General features: G+C 41.6%; 1 protein-coding gene across 1 annotated transcript; it reads right to left on the bottom strand.

Annotated features, from left to right (window-relative positions):
* Positions 1 to 1,135: 1,135 nt before the first annotated feature.
* On the bottom strand, positions 1,136 to 24,507 carry MOGAT1 (monoacylglycerol O-acyltransferase 1). The gene is made up of 6 exons (XM_030280350.4): positions 24,245 to 24,507; positions 14,324 to 14,502; positions 13,756 to 13,957; positions 10,969 to 11,143; positions 7,346 to 7,545; positions 1,136 to 4,456 (listed from the first exon to the last, which is right to left on the bottom strand). Exons 1-6 carry the CDS (start codon positions 24,336 to 24,338, stop codon positions 4,302 to 4,304), a joined length of 1,005 nt encoding a protein of 334 aa, XP_030136210.1. The 5' UTR covers positions 24,339 to 24,507; the 3' UTR covers positions 1,136 to 4,301.
* Positions 24,508 to 24,671: the final 164 nt, after the last annotated feature.

The raw sequence follows: 24,671 nt of genomic DNA, 5'->3' as shown, positions 1-24,671 counted from the left end.
CCTTTTCTGCAGCTCTGTTCTGTCTATTAAACTAGGGAAATACAAGGGAATTCTGGGATCTGCACTGTAGGCACTGCATGAGCAGTTCAGCTGACATGAAACTCATACCAGCCTTAGGGAACCTCAGCTGAAACACCATTTACACCCCTCAGGCACCCAACTGCCTTCAGAATGCAGAACCCGGCTGAGGAGGCAACAGCACTTACCAATCACAAGCAATGGTGACGAGTGTTGCTGCAGCACCTTGGGAAGCATGAATGTCTAGTTCCTCTCCAGTCTTTGTTTTTCTGCATTTCTTGCTTTACAGGTATAACTTGCTTCTTTTTTTGTACTTCAGCAAAACCAGGATGTGATGTTGATCCATTGATGAACCATGACACACCTCCAATTTACACATGTGCACACACATAATGGGGCTACTTCAAAACAATCCAAGGCCACTTTTAACCCATTTTTCCTCTTTATACTCTTCTGAGATGCAAGGTGGCATCATTCCATAAAAAAAAGTATTTAGCTAGTAACAAAATACAATTAGCCTTTGCCAGTCTTTGGAATTGATAGCTGTCACTACAGCCATTAGTGCTGCATTAAGCTGCTGTACTTTAAAACAAACAAACAAATCCCATTAAATACATCACTGTTGTCAGGTGGGTGGTTTTCCTCTTCCCAACAGACAAAAGTAACCCATTTTTTACTCCAAGCAGCTGTTTAGCTCCCTAAAGTGAAGCAGACCCTCTGTTCTAGGGTACAGTTACTAAGATTTGGACCCCATGCAACATTCACTTAAAATTCAAATCTTTCTTCAAACTGAGTTAATCTCCAAATGCTGTTATTTCACCAGTTCCTCAGAAGATTGCCCACCCTTCCATGCTCCAGCATCCCTGCTGTGCCCCCTTGGCACTGATTGGGGGCTGCTGCAGCCCAGCCCTCCCCTGCTGTGGGGCACTTCTCCCTCAGACCCTTTGGAACTCCACCAGGAAGCTCAGGAGACTGCAGCAAGCAATCCATGCAGATTTCTCAGTGTGATATCAGCACAGCCTGACAGCCAGACTGATGTGACCCCTCGAGTTCAGCCAGCATCCTCACCCAGCAGCAGTGAATTCCAGTACCTGGAGTCCAGCCAGCACAAACCCACTTTGGTACAAACCTTTATTATCTCGCACCTCCTTTCCACAGCTGACATTGAAACAACTGACATTCATATTTTACAGGTACCATAAAAAGTTACAAAGTGTAAATGATGCTGTGTAGTTCACAAAGTAAAAATACTCGAGGATTGACTTTCTGTCAATGGAATTTGGCACAGAGGTGTTCACACAGGGGGGAACAGGCTGGAACTTCATCCTGAGCACATCAGGCAGGCAGTGTTTCCATGGGTCTATGGCTGCCAGGGCTCTGGCTTTTAGGCTCAGGATTGCAGGGCTGCTTTACAGATCCACACACTAATATTTACAGAGGTAAATATTTCAGATGACACCATGTCTATCACATTTAGAGACAGAAGTTCTATTTTAAAATAGTCCTGGGTACATTAAATAATTGGTTAATAAAAGGTAGTTTGGAAGGACTATCATAAGCAATATGCAGTGGTAACTGAGCAACAATAAATATTTGAGTTGTTCAGAGATTTTGTTGGTTTGTTATTTTTTGTTGGGTTTTTTAATTTTGGGGTTTTTTGCCATCTCCATTGTTACAAAGCAATGACAATATCAGTAGCCATAGCAACACAATCCCTACTTGTTCTACCTGAGCCAGTTATGGATGGTACAGAGAGCCCAAAGATAATTTTGCCATGGAATTCAGAGGAAAGCATGTTTATAGGGTACCCTTTGGACCAGATATTGTCCCAAAATCAGTATCCACATATTCCCTAGAAGTTTTGATTAATTTAATCAACAAAAAAAAAATTGTTACTTTCCATCCTCAACTCAATGCTAATATTTTTAAATTTAAGTCTGATCTTTCATATCATTAAGGTAATAGAAAAACAACAGACTGAGAGGAAATATCTCATTAGAGCAGATGATCTAGGAGAGCACAGTCTGACAGACTCCAAATTCTTCTTTCATGAATAATCCTCACTACGCATCAGGGCAGGCAATAAGGAGTCAAATCCAAAGGAAATTTCACATAGCTGGCTAAGAAAAACCAACTGCTCAGGGATCATCACTTTGTACAATCCTCAGGACCGAGACCTCTTCCCAGGTAACAAACCTTCATGTCTGACCTCCCTAGAAACGTGCCCTTTCCAGAGCTGAAACAGCCCTGATCTTAAGCTGGTGTCAAACATGCACAGCCACAGTGCTTCCTCTTCTCAAACCCTGCTCCTAAACCCCATTTTTGCTGAATGATGACACACCACTCAGTATTTTCCATGCATAGAGACCAGAGATCTCAACCCAGGGAAAGGTGGGCAGAAAGTGAGAGAGCAAGATGCCTGCACCACAGTGATCATCAGAGATCAGCAAAGGCGTGGGAAGGGAGGGCAAGCACACATGGCACCAAGAAAGCTCAGGTTGAGATGAACTGTGGGCACATTGACAGCAGTCTGTCAGGGAAGAGGGACTTCCTCAGGCACTGCAAATTCCAGCCCTGGTTCCCAGAATGTTTGTGTCATTGTAGAGAAAATGAGAGCAGGACTCAGTGTTGGCTCAGTGTTGTTTACATCCGGATGACAAATAGGCACTAGAAGGAAGAGCCCTCTTAAGGAAATCAGCTTGTTGCTGGAGGGTTTTTTGGAGCACATACATCTGCTCTGTCTGGCAAATACTTGTTTGGCTTTGGGGCATTGGTTCAGACAGAGTTCACTCCATAGAAGTAAGTTCCACTCTTTTCTTTAAACACCTTCATCTTGCTAAGATACTTTCTCTCCAGAGCTCTACCTTGCTCTCAGAGCCCCTGCTGTGCTTCTCCCAAGAGCCTCAGCCCACTGAATACACAATGTGAGCAGTCCTGCTGCTCCTGGAGCACCTCAGTGCTCAGCTGAGCCAACCGAAGATGCCCAGGCTGCCTGATAAGCCCATGCACAACCTGTCAGAGCACCTAACTGATCTAATATTCAGGCACCAAAACTGCTTAAAGCAGAGAAAACTCTTCACTAACATCAGATTGCAAAGCCTGCAGACAGTCAGAAAGCATGTACAAATACAAGAATTTATCTCATAAAATTCAGTAATATATTGCAATTCTTTTCATACACAATAATCTCCAAGACCTAGGCATTTTCACTGAAAAAGAGTTCAGCTAAGATTTTTTTCTTTTCTTTTCTTTTCTGAAGTGAATATCCACATTTAGGATGAACCTTTTCTCAAATTTAGGCACCTGGTTTATATACAATGCATCCTCTTAACCTGCTGCACCCTAGAACTATGCTCACACTGGCTTGGCACTGCAGCTGTGTCACCCTTAACACATACTCCCCCACATCTGTCAGTGGGGAAAAAAAAAGGTTTTATCAAGTACACTTTCCTTGGTGAAATTTCAGAACTGACTGAACAAATTGGGCTCCCCTTCCTTCTGTGCTTGACATAGGATTATTTTTGATTTGCAAAAGATGAAGAGTTCACATGATTCCCTCCTTCTCCTGTGATTCCACCTCTTCTGAGGCTGAAACAATCAAAGCTGCTTCATCTTCCAAACTTATGATCCAAAGCAGAGATTGTCCAAAAAGTCGCATCATTCAGTGCTTCCCACCACCCAGCACACACAAATCTCAACACACTGTTCTCCAAACAGAAGGTTTGCTCTGCTGCACGACTTAGGCAACCATTTTTGCCAATATCCAATTCAGGGCTGAAGGCTCTTATTTATTCTTGAATCCTCATGTAAGTGGTTTACAGTAGCCATCTGCTGAAAACATACACCTTCATTCCTGTGGAAGAGCAGCAGAGGTTTCTGACATTCAGAGAACAACCTGATGTCATGTTTGATAAATGCTGGTAAATCTCTCAACCTCTAACCAAAGACTTCTTTGGTTTATACTTCTGCTACTGATTTCATGCTGGGGCAATTTCCTGTGGTAAGAACATCTGTGTGGAGTCTCTCACTCACATTTCCGGCACACATGAACCTAAAAGGACAACTCAAAACAGCATTGGCTTTGAGGCTTACATCCCAATGATCACTCCCCCCACCGCCCAAGAACAAGATAAAAATCAATAAATCATGTAATAATCCCTTCTTTAAAGTATTCCTTACATAAGGATAATTACAGATTGCAAAATATAGATTGCAGGAAAGACATCTTGGAGCAGACACTGTTTCTTTGCAGCATGAGATTCAGAATTCCAAATTGTAATTTGCTACTCAAAGATGAGAGATCTATGTGCAGGGATGCCGTAATTGCTTTTATGTTCTTCAAATAATTTCTTTAGTTTCTGTAGATACAATGCATGTAGCTGATCAATCTCTTCAGTGGTGGGGTTCAAGTTCTGTTTTACAGGGATGGGGCTTCCCACTGTAAATCAAACACAACAGCATTAGCTTCATTAACATCTCCTTTCAGGCAGAATTGCTGTCCCTTCTGTAAGAGCTCCACCACAGCTCCCATTCAGATGGCAGAATCACAGCACAATTTTCTCAGCCCCTGATCATGCCTTTCACAAGCCTCAGTCCTGGGTCTGGTTTTTCACTTCCTTTTGCTCAAGTTCAGGCAAAATGAATGAAGGAAACCCTCTCCAGTATTTCAGTTTGGCAGCAAAAGAGCAAATGAGAAGAGTGATAAGCTCCAATTTGAAGGAGCAGTTTACACTTCAAGATACAATCCTGTGGGTTATGTGCTGTCTACAAGTTCACCACAATATTTAAAAATATGTACTTTCTCACTGTCTTCTGATCTGAATATAAAATAACCCAGTGTGAGGCATACTTAGAGGACAGTGGTGCCCTCAACCACACTGTCACATGAACAGGACTGAAGGAAATATTTATCTTCCAGTTTATTATGGATATCACTGCACCAGAAATGTGACCTCAGCCTATGGAGGGGTAGCATGTAAATCCCCTAAACCCTGTGAGGTGTCTCTGAACCATCCATTGCCCACAAATGTCACTGGAACCAAAATGTTCTCCGGGCACTGTGCAAAGCCTGCTACCTGCTCCATGGGAGGTGACTCCATGGAAATCCACAGGGCAGCCTCCACTTCCAAAAGTGGCTATGGCTAAAAAGTGGATTGCTAGGAGAAGCTTCCCGTGATCTCAGTCTCTCCTGTGTTGTTCAGCCACCAGATTTTGACAGCTATTCTTGCATTGGAAGCACCAACACCTTAACAGATCCAACTGGGATTACAGAAAAAGCCTAAAAAAACAGAGAGCTAAAAGCACCCTCAGGACTTTTCCAAATGCACCTGAAAATTCCTGTTAAGAGATTCAGCCACTTCAGATTGGATGGTGATGACTAAAGGGAAGCCTAGCCAGAACCACAAAGAGCTGAGCCTGCATTTTCCTGCTGCAGCTCCAGCTGCCACCAGCTCTCAGGCCTGAGTGGTGCTGAAACTCAGACTTTACATGGCTGGGGTGGGAACCCTGCCCTAGATTGAGCAATACCTTAGAGGGGTGTGAAATCAATATACACACAATACAGGATTTCCAGAGGCAGGACTGGAAACAGCAAACAGCCCCCAAGCCCTTCTGCAACAGTCTCTTCTCTCAAGAGTGAAGATTTCTTGTGGGATGGAAAACTACCCTCATCTCTAATATTATGTGCAGCTTTAAGGAACTTGCTTAATTTGATATTTTAGAGTTGAGTCTATTTCTGTAAAGCAGTAGTAAAAAAAAAGTAAAGGTAAAATAAAAGCCCAACACTCAAACTTCAGAGATCTTGGCTTAGCTGAATGGCTCTTGGATCCATGGCTTCTGAGCCAGGACTGGAATCACCCATAGCTGCCCACGTTGGCAGCACAGCTCATCACCTCAGGTGAGCTCACCGCAGCTCTCAGGAGCTGAGCCAATGCTTTCAAAAGCACACCAAGAACACCCCACACACTTCCAAGGACACGGGCACATTGTGATAGTTCTCAAACATGGGGAAAGAGACACAATAGGCAAAGGACCTCATGAGATCCTACAAGTTCTGCTGCAAGATTCTGATCCTGCTGATTTGTAGCACTCCTGTGCTTTTGTCATGATGAAGAAATGCCTCAACAAATAACACATTTTAAGCTTCAGAACAGCTCTTGTGTCATCAGCCCAAAAAATACCCCACAGATTATAGATCTCACCCAATACATCTCATTCCAAAGCTTTGATAACCTTTTGGCTTTAAAATAAGTGGCATTTTTTGCCTGCCTGCGTACAACACGGGCATTAAAAATTAAATATTTTCAAAATATTCAACTGCATGAAGTGATAAAACACAGAGCTCTTTTTATGTTAAATTTCAAGCAGGTATGTTTTTGTCTTAAACATTTTTACTTGTTTCATACTATAATCAAATCAATCCCATAAAGAGGGAGAGTCACCTTCAAAGTCCCTTGTGAAATACCAGAAAAGCTCAATTTTCTTTAGTTTGCTCAGGTCAGAATCTAGCTAAAAATGATTTATCAAAAAATTTACAGACAGACAGCTCTTGTCTTTGCACGAGACCCAGCATCACCTATTTTGTAAAGGTGTGGTTGTCACTAGCACTAGTAAAACCATGAAAAATATGTTCAGTTCCACACTCCAGTGAGAACAGATGGGCAGTAATGAAGGCTTTTGGGGAAAAACACCCTCCCAAACTGCAAGTTGATGTGGCATGCACACTCACAATTAAACACGACAGGATCTTTCCAAGGGAAAAAGCCAGGAGGGAAGGAAACACCCTGAAACCTGCAAGGCCATCTAAGTGGCAGCCTGCCCAAGGGCTGTGGCACCACAGCGTGTCCTCTCCCTTTCCTCCTGCATCTCTCCCTCTGTCCTGATGAGCACCAGGTCAGGACCAGGCCAGCTCCTTCCAGCAGCGCTGCTCCAGAGCTCTGCTGGGGTGGCTGTGCATCAGCTGGAACATCCAACTGCTACTTCTCTGCAGAGCTAAGAAATGAAGGTTCTGGCTTCTCACAAAACAGCCACAGCATCCAGAACCACAACAACAGCTGCAGAGCTGTGGCAGCCACCCCTTAAAACTGGACAACTCTTGGATTTCTTTATGGATTGCCAAGGATAGGAGCCTATGGATAACTGAGAATGAAGAGTAAAATTTGGCCAGAAAAGGGAAAGGGAGAAAAGAATTGTCCCCCTAAATGGGAAGGACAGTAAACGTCACATACTTGGTTTATAAGAACAGATTTATACATTTACAGATATTAGCAGCACACTGATGAATTTCTAAACATTTGCAAAATCATTAGAAAAGGTGCAGGGAACTTACCAACAGTATGAATAGGTTGCCTGTAAGGTATTAAGCCAAAACTGTATTGGAATACTCCTCTAGCATGAAATAGTGGTAAAGCAAAGCCCATTATCTTTTGCAACTTCTCCTGTACATTCCTGAGCCATGAACCTTTGGGATTTGCAACTTGCTTGAATAGTTCATTTTCACCAAAGGAAAACACTGGGACCAGATGAGCCCTGTAAAACAAAGAGGACTCTGAGAATTCTACATCAGCCTGCACTTGCACTGCAGTTCACATCAGCAGCATAGAAACAGTTTCACAATAACCAGACAGTTTCAGTAGCTTTGGATTTCATCAGCAACAGGCATTCAACCCTTATATGCAGCAGCTTTTTGGATGCCCTGGGTGGTTGGTGTTAAAAAAAAAAAGTGATTGGCACACAACTAGCAACTTGCTTTTAGCAGTATTTAGTTGGTTAGTACCTATTGCAATTTGTGACTGTTCAGAATTATGAACATGAGCAATTGCATATATCTTAATCCACCACTATTTCAGCAAGTCCACCCTTATTCCACTACATTTTTTCTCTTGGCAAGCAAAGAAGCCTCCCTGCTAACTTTATAATGCTCCCAGCTGAGTGCCATCAAAACCAGATCTCAGCTTTCCCTTGTCTTTTGACCAGAGTAATGCGTGCCCTTGATTTCGGCACAAAAACCTTGATAAAAACCAGACACCCTCACAGACACGAGTGCAATGCCAAATTCCTTCTCTGCTGTCCAATTCCCAGCCAAACCCTGCTTCCTCTGGACTTCTTCAAAAACAGTAGCCTTAATCCATTTTTACCAGAGGTCACATCTTACCCACAGTAATTATGTGAACCCACTTTGGCTCTTGCACAGCCTAATGAATTCTCATTCAGTTCATGAATTGACCTAGAAGGAAAGGCACTGACTAGCTCCTGGACAAACAATGTGAGTGGCTAGAATCAGTGCAGGTAAACTCACCATTGTATTTAAAACCTTGGCTGCAGAATGGTTTTTGATTAATGCTTAGTTTCATTAACTATTCTACAGAGTTTAGAGAAAAAAAAGCAGGATAATCCTAAGCAGTCTCTGAAGGATTCAGGGGTATTTTCTTTATTTAAATCCTAGTTTCTGTATCTTAGCTCTATTCTGTCCCACCTTTGAGAAAAACCCTACTGTAAAATAGCAGTATTGCTAGAACACTGTCGGAATGAGTGTCTGCAGAGCTGTGAATGCTTGAGGAGGATGCACTGAGGACAGAGCTGCCTGGAAAGCACTGTGGACTGTCAAAATCCACCTGTACAGTAAAACACAACTGCTTCAACAGCTTCTTTAGCCTGAGGACTCACACAGACTATCATTCCCACATACTATTCTAACTAGTGTCTGCTCAAAGTTTCTTTCTCCGGTGGATTTATCACCCTGCCACCTGTAAGAGAAGTATCAGAAAGCCTGATACTTACTGTGGCTGTGTAAACACTCAGCTTTTTACTACAACACTAAGACAAACAGGAACATCTTGTGGTGCAATAGCTGTAGTGCCCTGACACTACGGGATTTGTTTTAATCTAGTGAAGACTTTTGCAAGATGCTATGTAGGAGGCTAAGACAGAGAAATGAGTAACTTACGATTGTGAAATTAAAGATAAGTTATCTGATTCATCATTTGTTTTCTGTCTTTGGGAATTTCTTCACTTTGTATAAGATGTTTGTACTACCTTGGACCAAAATGTCTTTTGCAGAAGTGCAGAGGACTTTTGCTGACATATTCAGGCTACATCTGACAAGCTCCTAGCTGAGGAACACAGCTTCTCTGTGCTGGCAGCACAGCAGCCAGGGCCAGAGGGCACAACCCTCTGCATTGCCCCTTCCTTTGTTGGTATTTGCAGCTGCAAATCATGAGTATCAGGAATGTGTGTAGGCACTGGTGGCAGATGGGTCTTCTCATTCATGTCCCACAAGCCTCCCTGGCCCTTTTATTTCCACTGGAGTTGGAAATTTTCTTCTCATTTTGTTAATTGTTAAAAACAAGACATCAAAAGCAGAAACAATTACTGGATGCCAAGTCTTTGGGCAAGAGCTCTGTTAGACTCACACTATCCCACAGCCCTGCTGGACAGATGAGAAGTCAGAATTCCAATGCTTCATACAGAAGCAGGTTTTTGTGCTGGTGTTTGTAGGAATGACTTGGAGCCTGCTGGTTACAATGACCATGTGAGTTGTAGCCCTTAGCCACTCGGGCAGAGACAGGCACTGCCATCCAGGGGAGGGCTCTGGACAGCCATGACCCTTTTAGAAAGATGAGAACCATCACTGGAATCTAAGTAAGCGAAGGGGTAAAGGGGCCATTCCTGTGTTTTGCAAGTGTCCCACTCTTGCTGTTATGTGTTGGAGATACTTTTGAAATCAATGCCATGAGAGGCACAGGCGTATCTGATTTCATAATCCGAATCAATTTAGATGAGAGATAACCACCACCAACCTTTGTGATATGACAGACCAGACATCTATCAGCATACTAAGAAGAAAAAAGTATCTAAATATTCTTCCAATCTTTGTGTTTAAAACAAACAAAAGCTAGTGAGTGTTGAGGATCTCACTGAATTAATCAACAGCTGAGCAAAAATTGAATAAGGACTCATTTAGGCAGTAAATTCTTAATTCAAATACACAAGTATTTTTTCTGGGTACAAATTAGACTAGAATGTTACATTCTGTTGGCACAAAAAATTCTTTATGAGAACCTAGTGATACATATCAGAAATACCCTTGAAATTTTGGCACAGAACAGTTTCTAGTTTTTTGCACTCTGTATAAAAGCAGACAGCCCCTCATGTCAGAGAACACCCTTTCTCCAGTTAATAGCTTAAAAAGCTCTTACAGATTTCTCAAGACTAGTATTTTTTTCTCATTGCTCCATATGTATAATCCTAGGAGCTGTTCAGAAAGTGCGGCCAGAACACATCATTGGTTTCAATATTTCTAATACACAAACATTCTAGCCCAGTCCAGAACAGACACAGTATCTTATACTGTGCAAAGCACTCAAAATATATTGATACCATCTCTGTTTAATAACACACTGATGGCTGCTTCATAGCAAAAAGTTATCTAGTTTTTCTTGAGATTTTCACCAAAAATTCCTAGGAATTTATTTTTCCAAAAGGCAATCTTCAAAAGAAAGTCTTTAGAATAATAGTGAAAACAAATATTCCTAGACCATAATTCTCAGTGATTTAATGAAACAGGGCCTGGCTATCCAATTTATTTGTTTGCTTAAAATGGTAAGAAAATTCTACCTTAATGTATCTTCAGTTTACAGAACAGAAAGCAGAATATTTGCCCTACTCAGCAAAACCAGCTAAGATTTACTAATATTGTTTCCTAATTCTTACTCTTGGTTAGTGCAAGAAACAACTGAAATAAAATAAGATATGCTAATAACACCTGCAGTTACAAATTATGAAAGTCAAAGGGAGTTTTCAACACTCCCAGATTGGGTCTAGGTGGACAGACTGGCTCCTGTGCCAATATCTGCATGTTCTTAGACACTTAGACTCTTCCAAATTCTCTAATTTTATAGAATATGAACTATATTTAATCTACATTCAAAGCATACTTCATGGAAGACCTACCCATGTTTCAGGGCCATTTTAATAAAGCCCTTCCTCTTGAGGATGTTCAAGGTTAGACTTCCAGGATGTGCATTCAGAGATTCCTCTGCTCCTCCAATCACAATGACAGACGCATGGCCACCTCCTTCATTGCTCAGCACATGTGAGACACTTTCCTTGGATGCAGAAACCATTCCTTCAGGAGGAAACATTTTCAGAGTGACCACTGGATCTTCATGTACAAGTACAGTAGAATTTAAGAATATCTTTAAGCATATAAATGATTTTTCAAAATTACAACAGCACGGAACATATTTCAAAGATTTGGGTTCAAGCTCCTCACTCTGGAACAGATTTGGTTTTGGGCACATGCTTTGATTGCACTGATGAGTTCAATGCTGTTGCCTATTGCAAGAGTTTTGAGTTCTTCAGGGTGTGCTCTTCTGGCAACTTAACTCCCCCTCAGAGAGACTCTGTGCCCAAGAACGGAGGGGGTGAATGGCAGCAGACACTGCTGAGAGGCAGCAGCTAAAGCTGTACAGCAGGTGCACACAAACACAGGCACAGAGGGGTTAACAAAATGTATGGAGGATTTGTTAATGCAAACATGGAGCTACAGTGCCAAGCAGATCCCTCCACTCTTTTCACAGCTATAAAGCAGCTCCATCTCAGGCAATGGCATGGGAATTCAGCAATAGAAGAAGCAGAAAAGACTCACTTCTACCATTCCCAATAACTGCACTAGCTCATTCTCTAGTAACCAGGCCCAGGCACTCATGAATATTTAGGCTAAAATAGCAGATTATATGAAGCTTTTCTGGTACTCCTGCTGATACAGATACTTCTAATCAGAAGCACACTGCTGTACAAGGCTTTCTCATCTCCTTAGACCTTGCTCTGGACATGGTGCTTTGAAAAATCCCTTTTCCAACAGATATGCACCTAGTCTTTCAAAGGTTCATTTTCCTTCTTGCCATAAGTTTTATTTCCAAGGCTTATAGTGGTTCCATTTACCCAGAAGCTTTGTTTAATTACGCTGTGTTGAATTCATATAATCTAAGTGACAATTTAGAAATCAAGTCTAGTTTACGTTGTTGGTTTTACAGAGCTGGTATCAAAACACACTTTTGGATGTCCTGCTCCCTGCTTTGTCTTTTTTCCAATAGGGACATTACAATGTAGATTATAAAAATTTTGTAAGAGAGGGAAGATGACTATGATCTACTTTTGAGAGCTGGCCACCAAGAGGAATAGCTTGCAACTGGAGCAAGTCCAGACCTCAGTAAAAAGCTACATCCATTGGCCACATATGCCTTCACAGTCACTGTTACTTTGAAAATGCATGGGACTCACAAATAATTCAAGTGATGCTCATTCAAGTCAGCATGCATTTTCCCTAGAAAGGAAAGCAGAAGCCACTGCCTTTCCCCAGGACAAGTGTGTCTCCTGCTGAAGCAGAGCTGCCCTGCATGCAGGGCACTGCTCCATGCTCACACCATAGCCTGGGGGTGTCACAGCTGTGCTGCTGGAGGCAGCAACTGCACGTGTTAGACACGGGCAGAAAAACACTGGGAAATGAAACATTGTGCCAGGAGCATGGCTTTCAGGACATGGAAAATTTTGCAAGTGTTTTATGATTGGACTGGTGACCTGTATTACACCAAAGGGCCCCTCTCATTTATCAGCTGCATACCTGTGAAAACCAAACTCCAATGCTGGCTCTTCTTTAGTGTGCTTTTTACTGCAGTTATTTCTCATTCTGCAGGTAAATATTTGTTCCCATAGGTCAAGATGCCAAAAACATGTAAATCTGACTTCCAGACAATGATTAAATGACAGTGTTTAAAATTGCAAGGTTCTACAACTGCCAATCCCTCACTTAGCAAGCCTCAAAGAACGCCCTCAGAAATTACATTTGCATAGAAAGGCATTCTCTGATACGCTGCAGTATACATAGATAAGTAATTCTAATATTAATCTGAGCAACATCCCAGGCATGTTTCTGTGCATGGAGCTGTGGAACAGCTTCTCTGAGATCGCAGTGTCTGTGTTGCAGTTATGCATAAAGTTAGACCTCTGTCTCTCAAACTTAGTCTTGTGCATCAGAGCATGCTTAAATGCTGTAGTTGAGTGAATTTAAATAACTCCTGTATTAAACCATTGTGGGGAAGCACTAGTTCTTGTTTAATTCTTCTAATTTTTCAGTTCTCCCAACTTGATTGCTTGTTATTTTTATCTTTTATTACTGTAGTACCAGTCATGAATATCACCCCTTTATGACAAATGCTTCTCAGAGCAGAGAAAAAAGGTCTCTCTCTTTAGAGTTCACATCTCAATTAAAATTACACAAATTTGCAACATGGGACTTCAATCAGAAGCAGGTAATTAATTTCTGAGTATAAATATACTTGTAATGTATAACACTAAGCCCTTCAGGTAAGAGATTAGCCTGAATTTGTTTTACAAGTGCCTGCTAATGACTAAACAAAATTACAAATTATTATGCCCTTCTCTTCTTGTATAAAATGGGTACTCAGGACTCCTGTCTGATAGTTCAAAGGAAAACCAGCAATTTCTTTTCAGAAAGAAAAAACAACTCAATGATATAGTTTATAAAACTATTATTAAAACCTTCAAAATTTTAAATTTTTTTTGCCACAACAGTTCATCATAAAATAGAAATTAAATTTAGCACCAACAGTGATCCTTCTGAAATTACTTACCATATATAAGTAGAGGAATAGACTCTACATTTGTAACAGAAGCTAAAATATGAAGCAACAGCTGAGATCTTCTGCTTTTACCTACCAGCACTCATTATGTATTCTCTGAAGAAGGGACAGCCAAACCAGATGGGCATGATATGGAGATATGGAGTAAGCCCAGGAAATAAATTTTTGAAAGGAGGATCGGTGCAAAAGTTTCCGAAGGCTCCAGCTACCAGGACCCCATGAGGGTGAAAGCCAAGTAAGTAGTTGTGATTTGGGTTCAGTTCTGAAGTTTTTATAAGCTGAAAAATAGAGTCAGCGGTGGGCATTATAATATTTACCTCAAAAACAACGGTATGGAGATTGCACATTGTTAGGACTTTCGACAATGGATTTCTTTCTGAGCACTTAAAATGACTGTCCTGCTTTACAGATAAACAAAGCTTAAACAGATGTGCCAGGATACCATGTCTAGCATTTACTGTGCTGAAGCGCTATCTTGTCACCCAATAGTCCAACTAGAAAACCAGACCCTGTCCCCTTTTGTCACTAAATCTCAGATTTCCCGTGTTTTAAAAAGAAGTTAAGTGAGTATTAGAATTTTAGCAAAGATGTTTGTCCATGGTTATGGCTATTCAAGCTGACTGTGAGAGAAATCTTTTACTCACATGAATGGGAAAGTATTCCCTGAAGTACTTCCAGACAGTCCAGCTCCTGACCCACTGGGACCGTCTGCCCCCAACACATGGTGTTTCCCAGTCCAGGTAGAGCCACAGCAGGTACAGAACAGCAAGGAACCAGAAGTTGCCCAGGATCAGGAGCACAAAGAATCCACAGCAAAACTCTGCTACAAGAGACAAAAAGTGAAAGCATAGCAAGCATTAATCACACCTGTGTCCTTTTAAGAAGGCCTAGCCCTGATATGTTTTTACAGATTTCCTCAAAGTGCACACAAATTGAATTCAGCTCTTTCTACATGGTGCTGTTACAGTGAGGGTGAAGCACTACAAGGGTCTATCATCTCAGTCTATTATTTCTCCCTCTACTGCACAACTGGATATTTGGCAGAGAGCATCTGGTTTACCTAAGGCAAAATAAAAGAAGACAACAAGAGCTAACAAGGATGTGATGCTTTAGGGAGAAGAAAGGAAAGCTGGGGAAGGAAAGAAGAGAAGTGGAACCATATCAACATCTCTTTTCTAATTACAGGGATGTTGGGCAATCATTTTCTATCCTCTTTCTCGGCTTCTCTACCTATAATATGGGGATGGTAGTTCTACTCCCAGCCAGAAGTGGTGTCACTGGCCAAGGAGATGCACTAGACAGGACCAAAGCACAAAGAGGTTCCACTTCAGCCACTAAACACATCAGTCAAAGGAGAAATTCAGTGCTGCAATGGGAATACAACAGCAGGTAAGTCCTGATACTTTCAAACACGATTAAGTACGAATTGTAACACTCTGCTACAATAGTGATACATAAGAACTGTATTATACACAATTCAAAGAGCAGGAAAAAGTTGCTTGGTTAAATATAATGTGTTCCTTGGGTCTTAACCTTGAAATAATTACTCAGGGAAATCCTATGGAAACTCTATATTTGGATAACTTGCAGAATTTTAGTCTTGGAGTGTGTTGAACAGCCCTGATCTGAGATGTCTGAGGAGTAGGAGCTGCTGCTCTCTGCCCTGTGGCACCCCTGCAGCAGCCTGCTTGCTCTGACACCTGAACAAACCCAGCAGGCTCATGGATCAGACGCTGAAGTCCAGGCTGCAAGGGAACCAGGGCTTTAACATCATAAACTTATACAATGGCAAGTGTTGTGGTTTGATACAGAAAAGTTTTTTAAGAAGAAGAGGGTTAAACTAATTAGTAGTTGAAGTTAAATATTAACACTTAGATTGACTACTAAAGGTTAGACACGCTTCTGAGAACACAGAGGGGTTAAAAGTAGAATTTTTAGAAGAATTTTCTTTTTTTAGTTTTAGTTAGAGTACAGTATAGACTCTCCCCAGCCCAGCCAAGTGGCTGGGTGGGGAAGGGGAGTTATGTAGTTTAAGTTGAGGTAGGTCAAAAGGTAGAAGAGTTAGAACTGGTTTTAGTTTTTTCTGCATAAAAAAGTAAAAAAAAATTAAGATGTTTCTGTTCTCTCTCTAGAGTTTCTTTAGAGAGAGAGAGAAAGAGACAGTAATAGTATTAGTACTATTATACAGTACTACTAATAGTATACTGGTAGAAGAGGACTGCAGTCCAAAAAGTAAAACATGAACTGTGGTTTTCTGGTTTTTTTCTCTTAACAAAACATCCTAAAAACAGTCTGTCCATGTACAGTAGTAAGAACACTGTACATAGAAAAGAATGTGTCACACTAACGAATTTTCTCCAAACAGTACCATATGTAATATAGAAACACAAAAAATAAAAGCTGTATTTCTAAAAGGGTTTTAAAACACAAAAATAACTCCTCTCTCTCTCTCAATAAATTAAATATTAATTATCTAAAAAGTAAAAACCTAATTAAAAGTCCAAGTTGTGTCTCACTGTAGTTTATTAAAATTAGGGGGGGGGAGAAAAATGTTTAGAAAATTTTCATTTTAGTTTTAGTGTGTGTTTTTCTTTCTTTTTCCTTTTATAGTAGTAGTAATTGAATAAAGTTTTTCCTTTATTATTAAACTTAAACCTACTCTACCCTGCTCCTAATCACATCTCACTGCAATCATTTAAGAAGTTACATTTTCATGAAAGCACTAACATTATACCAGTATCAAACCATAACAGCAAGCAAAACAGGACTTAGTGCTCACTGGAAGACTCAATTGGCAGAGTTGCAGGAGCCCGGTGTTTTTCAGAGATATTTTACAATGCAGAAGCAGTACTTTATGTCTCAAAATTGACTGGCTTTCATGAGGGCAATATCCTGTGAAATCCTAGAAGCTGCACCAGTGAAACATACTGAGCTAAATACACCACTGAACAGAGCAGGTGTAAAAAAACAGCAGAAGTACTTCAGGCAATAATTTGGCTCACACAATGTAAAATATCACCACAACTGAAAACTTTTGAATAAGTAGATGAACCAAGTGTAAAACCCACTCATCCTAGTTCAGATCACCTTGATTCAGGAGAGGTATTTCTTGGGTGTTGAAAAGTCAACAGATTCCCTAGACTGTGCAGGTTTCCAGCTGAGATCTCAGCTTGGTCCACAGGTAGCCTTGCGTTTCCTCCAACCTGAATATTTACTTTTTCTGAACTTCAACCAGCTTGTTCCTGTGCCTAGTTTGACTGTGCCTCCAGAATAGAATTTGATATCTTGTCTAGAAGGGGATGAACATTCACATTTCCAGCAGGAATATAAGCAGAAAAATAAGCAATTGCATTTGCTCTGAGGAAGGGAGAAGGAAATTACCATAAACAAAATCAGGAGCAGGGCAAAACCTACCATTTTCAAGGATACTCCATTATTCAGTAAAGAAGCTCACTGCTTCATCCTCGAGCAAATAACCCTGGTCTTGCGCAGAAAACTACTTGAGCAAGAGCTCTTGAAAAACACCACAGCTACCTGAAGCCCACAGATCCCCCCAAAGCCAATGTGGAAAACTCACAAGAACTGAAACCAGTTCTAAGGAATATCATTAATGCAGGACAAGTAACACAGGTGAAACATGACGTTCATATTTCACAGGAATTTCACAGGGAATCCCACAACAGCATCACTCCAAAATAGGGCACAGAAGTCTATTGAGGAAAAGTCACTACCTGTTCCTTGAAGAAGAGATCCTGAAACTACAGAAATTTCTAGGAATGCTAATCTGGACAGGATGCCAAGGTTCTTGGTTTAAGTTTGAACAAGTATGAGAAGCTTTTTCCGAGCAGCTATAAATAAATTCATTTGTTATGCAAAATTTAGTAAGTATTTCTATTTCTTACTCCTTCCTTTCAGAAGCACTTTCCATCAATCACATGGTTCTTTTAACATGGAATCACATGGCTTTTTACTATCAGTTTGCTAGCAAACAGGCTGCAAAGTGCTTTGTAGCCAAGCATCCTTGCTGTGAGAGCTAATTACATCAGCAGTGAGAAGGCCCAGATAGCAGTACTTAATCCCATGCAGACAAACAGCCACCAGATCAACAAGCTGGCTGCTTTGCTTTAGCTGGGACACCTTCCTGAGTGCAGGCAAGGCATGGGGAGATAAGTATGCTGCTAGCACTTCCTCAGGGGAGCTCAGCATCTTGCAGGACAAAGTTGATTACTGCATTCCCAATGAGACGTGTAAGGCAAATTCCTTTTACCATACCTCCTCATTATTTCAATGAATTAGCAGCCTTCCAGATGAGCTAAACACTGATGACTCAAAACCAATGAGCCTGTAAACACAAACCTGATGTTTTCTCCTTCAGACAAGACAGTGAGTAAATAAATAACAACCATTTAAACTGAATTCATAAACAAATTCCAGGCAAAAGGTGAATAACTTGGGATTTGTCACTCTTCTGCATGGTTGTGTCCTTGGATGTAGTTCCAGTGTACATTCTAAGTGTAATTTTTTGGTTGAACTTGCTTTGAAAAATATGTCTGTGATATATTGGATTTTGGGGGTAGGTGAGGGGGGAGGAAGAAATATAGATTAAAAGACAAATCACTGCCATGGAACTCTGAACATTGGGTTTGTGAATCAATGTTGGGGCGTCACTTCTCCTCCATTTCCCATTTACAACGCATGCATACTCATATTTTGCAACAAATGGTGAAAACCACTCTATGTAGTGTTAGCTACCAGCACTGGCAGCCATCCTGCCCAATAATGTTTGCACACTTGATCCTTCAATCATTAATCAGGCTCTGAATTTGCAACTGGGGGCACCAAATTTATAAAATAGTTAAATACCAGAGATAGGAAGCAGAAAGCCAGCACAGGTTAAATCTGGAACTTAGAAGCTTCAAATGCATTTGAAGTTACTAAGGCATCAAAATGTTTGATTGATATCTGTTGTGAACGCCATCAAATGCAAGATTGTCCCTGTAAGAGAAAGCTTCCATTATGCTCAGAGCAGTCATGGACAGCATGGGCAGTGCAGGTGGTGCCAGGGTGCTGGTGTCACCCCAAGCAGCACTACAGGCTCTCTGCAGTGTTCCAAAAACCATGCAAGGGAGCTCACTCTGAAACTGGCTGAGCAGCCAGCATTAGCTGGATATGGATCAGTCTCCTGTGAGGGCCTTTGTCAGGTTATTGGTTACAACTGGGAGCCACAAAGACCTCTGAGCACTCCTACCAAGGAAGCTGTATCCAGCAGTGCTGTGACAGCAAACACAAATCCTCAATGCCAAGCTTTAGAGGTCTGTTTGGGCTGAAATTTGGTTCCAAGTTCCCAAGACCTTCCACTGGCAAATACTGATAAACTAGAGATACAGAGCATTACACACAACTGATCTGGAGGCAGAGTGGCCTGGATAACATAAACCCCCAAGTTACTAATTGCCAAACCCCAAGACAGCATGCCAAATTTAGTGTACATGTTTCCCATTTCTTTTCTTTCTCCTTAGGCATTCACTGTCATGTATGTTCACATAGGGGTTTGTCAAGCTTGGGTCTCTGGCCTGACACAGCAGAGCCATTTTTCTTAGTATTTTTGAGAGATCCAAACAAACACACACAGACACCTGGATAAATTCCCTCCCTAAGACATAGGTAACAGAGGCAGCATTCCTAGAAATACTAGTCAGTAAGTACCCTGTTATTCCCTGTGATCACACTTCAGTCCCTACCCATAGGCCACCAATAAACTTCACAGACAGATGAGTGCAGAGTGACAAAAACACATAGCAATACCAGCCTGCTTGCTATGAAAGGCTCATGGAGATTAGCTGAGTTTTCTTAAGCACCAGAAGAGGTTTTTTGTTTTTTTTTAAATACTTTGAGGAAGAACAAAACTATATTAGTTATCCAGCTACAACTGATGAATTAAACCATCATGGCATGTTTGCAGAAAAGGTTAATATTTGCTTTATCACATTACACTGACACCTTCTTTCTCAACACAGAAACCACTTATTATTCCAGCAGCAATCTCCCACTCTATGGCAAATGTTTCATCATTTCTATTCTTTTTGGGAAGCCAGATCCACAACTCAAAACTGTCTCCAGCAAGTTCAATTAACAGACTGCTTCATCCTACATGCACAGAAGTTAAATCACTAGAGAACAGGATGTAGTTTAACATCTTCAGCATATTATTTTGTGGCTTTGTGCACATTAAAGTATACCTTATATTATATACTGATTTTGCATTATTAAGGGCTTTGCAAATAAATACAGGGATGCCTTCACAACAGTCACTTCCTAAATCCCCAGTGAGAAGACCAGAGACACTGCTGGCCCCAAAGGTGGGTCTTAGAAGATGCACCATTCTCCCCTACCATCACCTTTTCGCAGAGAAAAACCCTGGTATCCCTGCTGAAGGGTTAAACTCTCATTTCCTTCTCTCATTGTCTGGCCCAAGACACCCCCATTCCACCCAAGTTGCTCAGTTTTGCATTTGATTTTGTGCATGTTCAAACTCCACTGTTCATTTTCACATCAGGGCACAGAAGTTAGCAGGAGCACATAGCTCACCAACTCAGCTTCTAGCTTTACTTTCTTCAAAAACGCTCTCATTTGATTTGTGCACAATAGCGAGAAAGGAAAACAAAAGGCTAAAGCCCTGGGAAAGCAGCACTTCAACCAAACCTGACTGATTTTTTCTCTGTTTTAATGGTTTTGCCTTTAAATGAACCCTTTGATTTACCTCCTGATACAAAGTGAACCTGACTGACAGATGTGCAGTACTTAGGCACAGAGCTCACAGCACACACCAAGGACAAATGCCCAACTGATGTGTGCTGTGTGAGAAACAGAAAACATATACCTGTTCCAAATAAGAGGATATCAGGCATACTGGTAAATGTAGCAAAAATTAATACAAAGTTCTTTAGAAAAACATTTCCAAGCTTAAAAACAAAGATTTCCTGTAAACACTGGGCACATCCACTGCATACAGTGACAATTTCTTTAGTGCCTATGCACAATGAAGCTATGATACAAAAATGGGGGTTATGTAACCTCTTTGCTTTGCCAGTCCAGCAACACTTACAGGCTTGGAGATGTTATTTCTGCAGGTGACTTTCTGCCCGGGGTCAGGTTGGACAGAGGCACAGAGCAATCATGAGCAGCCAGCACACAGCCAGCACACAGGCAGACATGGTGTGGGTGTTGCACTAGCTCAGAACAGGGCCAGACCTGCCCCAGAACTGTCAGCCCCCAGCCAATCGAACAAATCTTGAATAACTGTAATTACCAGCATAAAACTACCATCTGTAGAAATTGTCTGCTTTGGCCTTTTATCCAAAGTAGATACATGAAATTTTGCAATCTCGTAGTATCTGCTGTTTCAGCAGTAAAACACTAATGGCTTGACATTATGCTTCAGCCAGAAGCTCTTTTGGATTTGTGCTTAATACAGTGAGAAATAGGAGGATTTTAGCATTTGCTGGCTTTCAGTTTTAACAGCTTTAGTTTTCTGGACTCAAGACCAGTAACACTTGTCTTTCAAAAGACAGAAGCCCAATTTAAACACTTCTCTCTTTCATGGAACTTATATCCAAACTTTTCTGGTCTGCTGACTTGGAGAACATAAGATAAGAAACTACATGGCATTTTCAGTCAACACACAGTGGGAAACTGTTAATGGGCATTTCTCTCATCTAAACTAGAAACTCTTACATACATATCCCAGTATTTCAGAACTTATTTTTGCTTTTGGTGTCATGCCCCTGGATAATGAACAGGCAAATCACTGTAACAATGAAAACTTGTCTTTCCCCTTTGAGGGTGAACTTTGGCAGCTTGCAGCACAGAACAAGGAAGCACAGGAACTTACAGACAGAATTTTAAAGAGGTTCCTTTTGTATATAATGAAATTCTGTGCACATCTGGACAGCATTTTTGAGACAGAGGTATGTTTACTCTGCCTACGCTGCACAACAGAAGCAATGGATCTCTAGGGCAGATCCAGCCCAAGCTGGTACACTGCATGAAGAAGCAGAACTTTGCTTGTACCAAGCTGCTGCTGCTATTTTTTCAGTGTTTGCAGACTGATTCACTCTTTCTATAGTGGAGATGAGATTTAGGCTTCAACAACTACTGTATGTCTGCATTTCAGGCCAGCTTGTCAGTTGAACAAGTAAGAGGGCATTTTCAGTCATTGATTCCACAATCTCAGAAAACCATGCAGCATTACAACAAAGCAAGCCCGGAGAACAAGGTCTTTTTACATTTTTCAGCCAGGAAGATAAAACCAAGAGTCTTTTGCCAAGTCACATTGTGAATTCTAAGTTGAAATAGTCTCACATTCCCCTTACAGCTTACTTGGTGTGCGAAATCACTTTTTCACATGTCACTCCCCAGATTTGAAGCATATCATTGACCAATTCGGTTTTTGTCATTCAGGACACTAATTTTCAGATTTATCTTACTTCATCTGTTAATCCTACAGCTCTTTTACTAAGCTATGGCACATTACAACATACCTAGATGGACAACTTCAGTAGCTAAGCCAGTACCCCATATATTCACTGCTTTAAACAGAATCCCTCTAAACAGATTCCCCCTCTAAACAGATTCTAAACAGAATCAGTTTAGAAGGATCTAAACAGATCCTTTGTATCTATTTCATGAATCATTAGTTGTCATAGGGCATTATCTGTTCAAGTTTTCACATGCAGATATGTAACACAAGACAGACAACCAAGATCATGGTTGGCATAAACTAGTTCCAGCCACATACAAACCCCCAAAGAACACCTAAACCTCCAACCTATTCTGTGATGAGCTCACACAGTATTTCACTGGTCCTGAGGCATCCCCTCCCTGATTTGAAAGTGTCACTATATAATCCACAGCTTACAAACATCTGTTCAGAAAAAAACAAAAAAAAAAAACCCTGAAAAATCCAGACATAGGGCCAGTCCAGAACATCAGAAACCATCTCATTTAAGTAATTTAGGATTCATCTATCTGAATTTTCCTGCAGCTAAGTGAAACTTTTTGGCCAGATCACTGGCTGCCCTTTCACTTGAAAGCATCTGCCTACGAAATGACAAGGTCACATTGCTCAGCTCTAAAGATAAACATCCCCATGGAGCACAAGCAGATAAGTATTATTAGAATCAAATTGTTAATCAAGCATTCTTGCAAATCCATTTTTTCATGATCACATAAACTCGCTATACTCAACATAACCAGCCATAAGATAATTTCTGAGTTGATTTTCCAGTTGCAGATGACAGCTCCCTACTTTGCCAGCTAAACTACAGAGGGGATTTTCTGCATCCTGATCACTTCTAGTCATCACAGGAAGACGTGGTTATCTGCACCAGTATTGCAACATTAGGGGAAAAAACAGTTTTCTTCCACTGCCCCTGAACTTCCACTGCTTTGTGAGACTTAAATAATGGCTCATGCCAAGACCTAATTCAATAACAGAAAATTAAAAGTACAGACTACTTACAATGTAGCTGCAAACAGAAACTGTTTATCATTTAGCTACATATAAATTCGATGTAACAGAACATCTGCTGCTTAATCTGTGAAGATACTTCATAGCCTCCATACTTCCCCCAAATCTTTCATGTGTGGGTTAACAACCTAAAAAAACCTGAAAGACATCAGACCATCTGTAGGATAATACATTTGTAAGACATACAAGGAAGATAAGTGCACACTACTTTTCTCCTTGTAAATCCTAGAGCATAGATGATCTCAAAGCGTTCCAGCATTTTTAGTAATACACAGGTGGCTCTGTACCTCAGAACAGACTATTCAATAACCACTGCCCAATTTATACAATCCATAGATTTAGTCTCATAGAGTTAAGGCTTACCTTATCAAGTGATTCATTTCATCAAATTCAAGACACTTACTCACGTGAATAAGATTTGCTGCTGTGAATAGGTGCTTAATGATAGGTGTCTCTTAAGATATTAGGAACATTAATTATAGAGGAACAATCAGTAGAAGAAGATTACCAAGTAGAATTAGCAACACTTGCTTAAAGCCAGTGAGGACATCTTTCATATTATTTACAGAAGTGTCTGCATTTGAATCAATTCACTGACGATGCCCATTATTTTTCATTACCTTGTTAAATGAGAATTTTATTGAACTACCGCATATAAAGTTATTTTATGAAATTACGAATGAAAACAGCATGTACCAGACTTTATGCTCATTTTCGATAAAAAAGTTGCTGTCAGAAACCTACTGGGCATCTCAATGAGGAGCCACAGACACTAGCTTTTTAGGCTCATATATGAAGCAGAACCCATAGAAAGAAATAGACCCCCATAAAAGAGGAAAAGCCATCCAAAGCTTTCAGGGAAGAATGAAGTGCGATGCTCTGGCCCGCCCGGGGATCTGCTCGCCCCCGGCCACTTCTGCACGCACGTGGAGCCACGGTGGGCACCGAGCGATGCCCACGGGTAACGCCGGTCACGGAAAAAGCCGCTTCTCGCCCTTTTCTCTGGGGCAGGGGTAGGGAGGAGGAAGGCTGTTACCCAGCAGGAGGAAGGAGAAGATCCACTGCAGAACGGCGACTGTCTGAATCCTCCTCTTTAAGGGGACATTGATGGGGGCAAACTCGACCTTCATGCTGACGGCGAGCAGCGCGGGAGGCACGGTTCTGCCGGCTCCGGCTCCAGCCGCAGCCCCAGCCGCCGCACCTGCCCGCTGCGCGCCGCTCTGCGCGGCCCCGGCCGTGCAGGACGCGCCCCTCCCGCCGCCGGCGCTGCCCACGGCCGCGGGTCCGGCAGGCGGGGACGGGGAGGCGGCGCCGCCCGCCCCGGCCGCGGGAAACCCGATCCTGGAGCGGGAGCGGGCAGAGCCCGGCAGGGCTGCGGGGGCTGGCGGCTGCTACAGCCCCTCCGCCCACAGCGGCCGCCGCGGCTCCCCCCGCGCATGAGGGCAGCGGGCGGAGGCACCGCG

This window comes from Taeniopygia guttata, chromosome 9 (assembly GCF_048771995.1).
Source record: "Taeniopygia guttata chromosome 9, bTaeGut7.mat, whole genome shotgun sequence".
In the NCBI taxonomy this organism is placed as follows: Eukaryota; Metazoa; Chordata; class Aves; order Passeriformes; family Estrildidae; genus Taeniopygia; species Taeniopygia guttata.
This window is presented reverse-complemented; position numbering and strand designations above follow the sequence as displayed.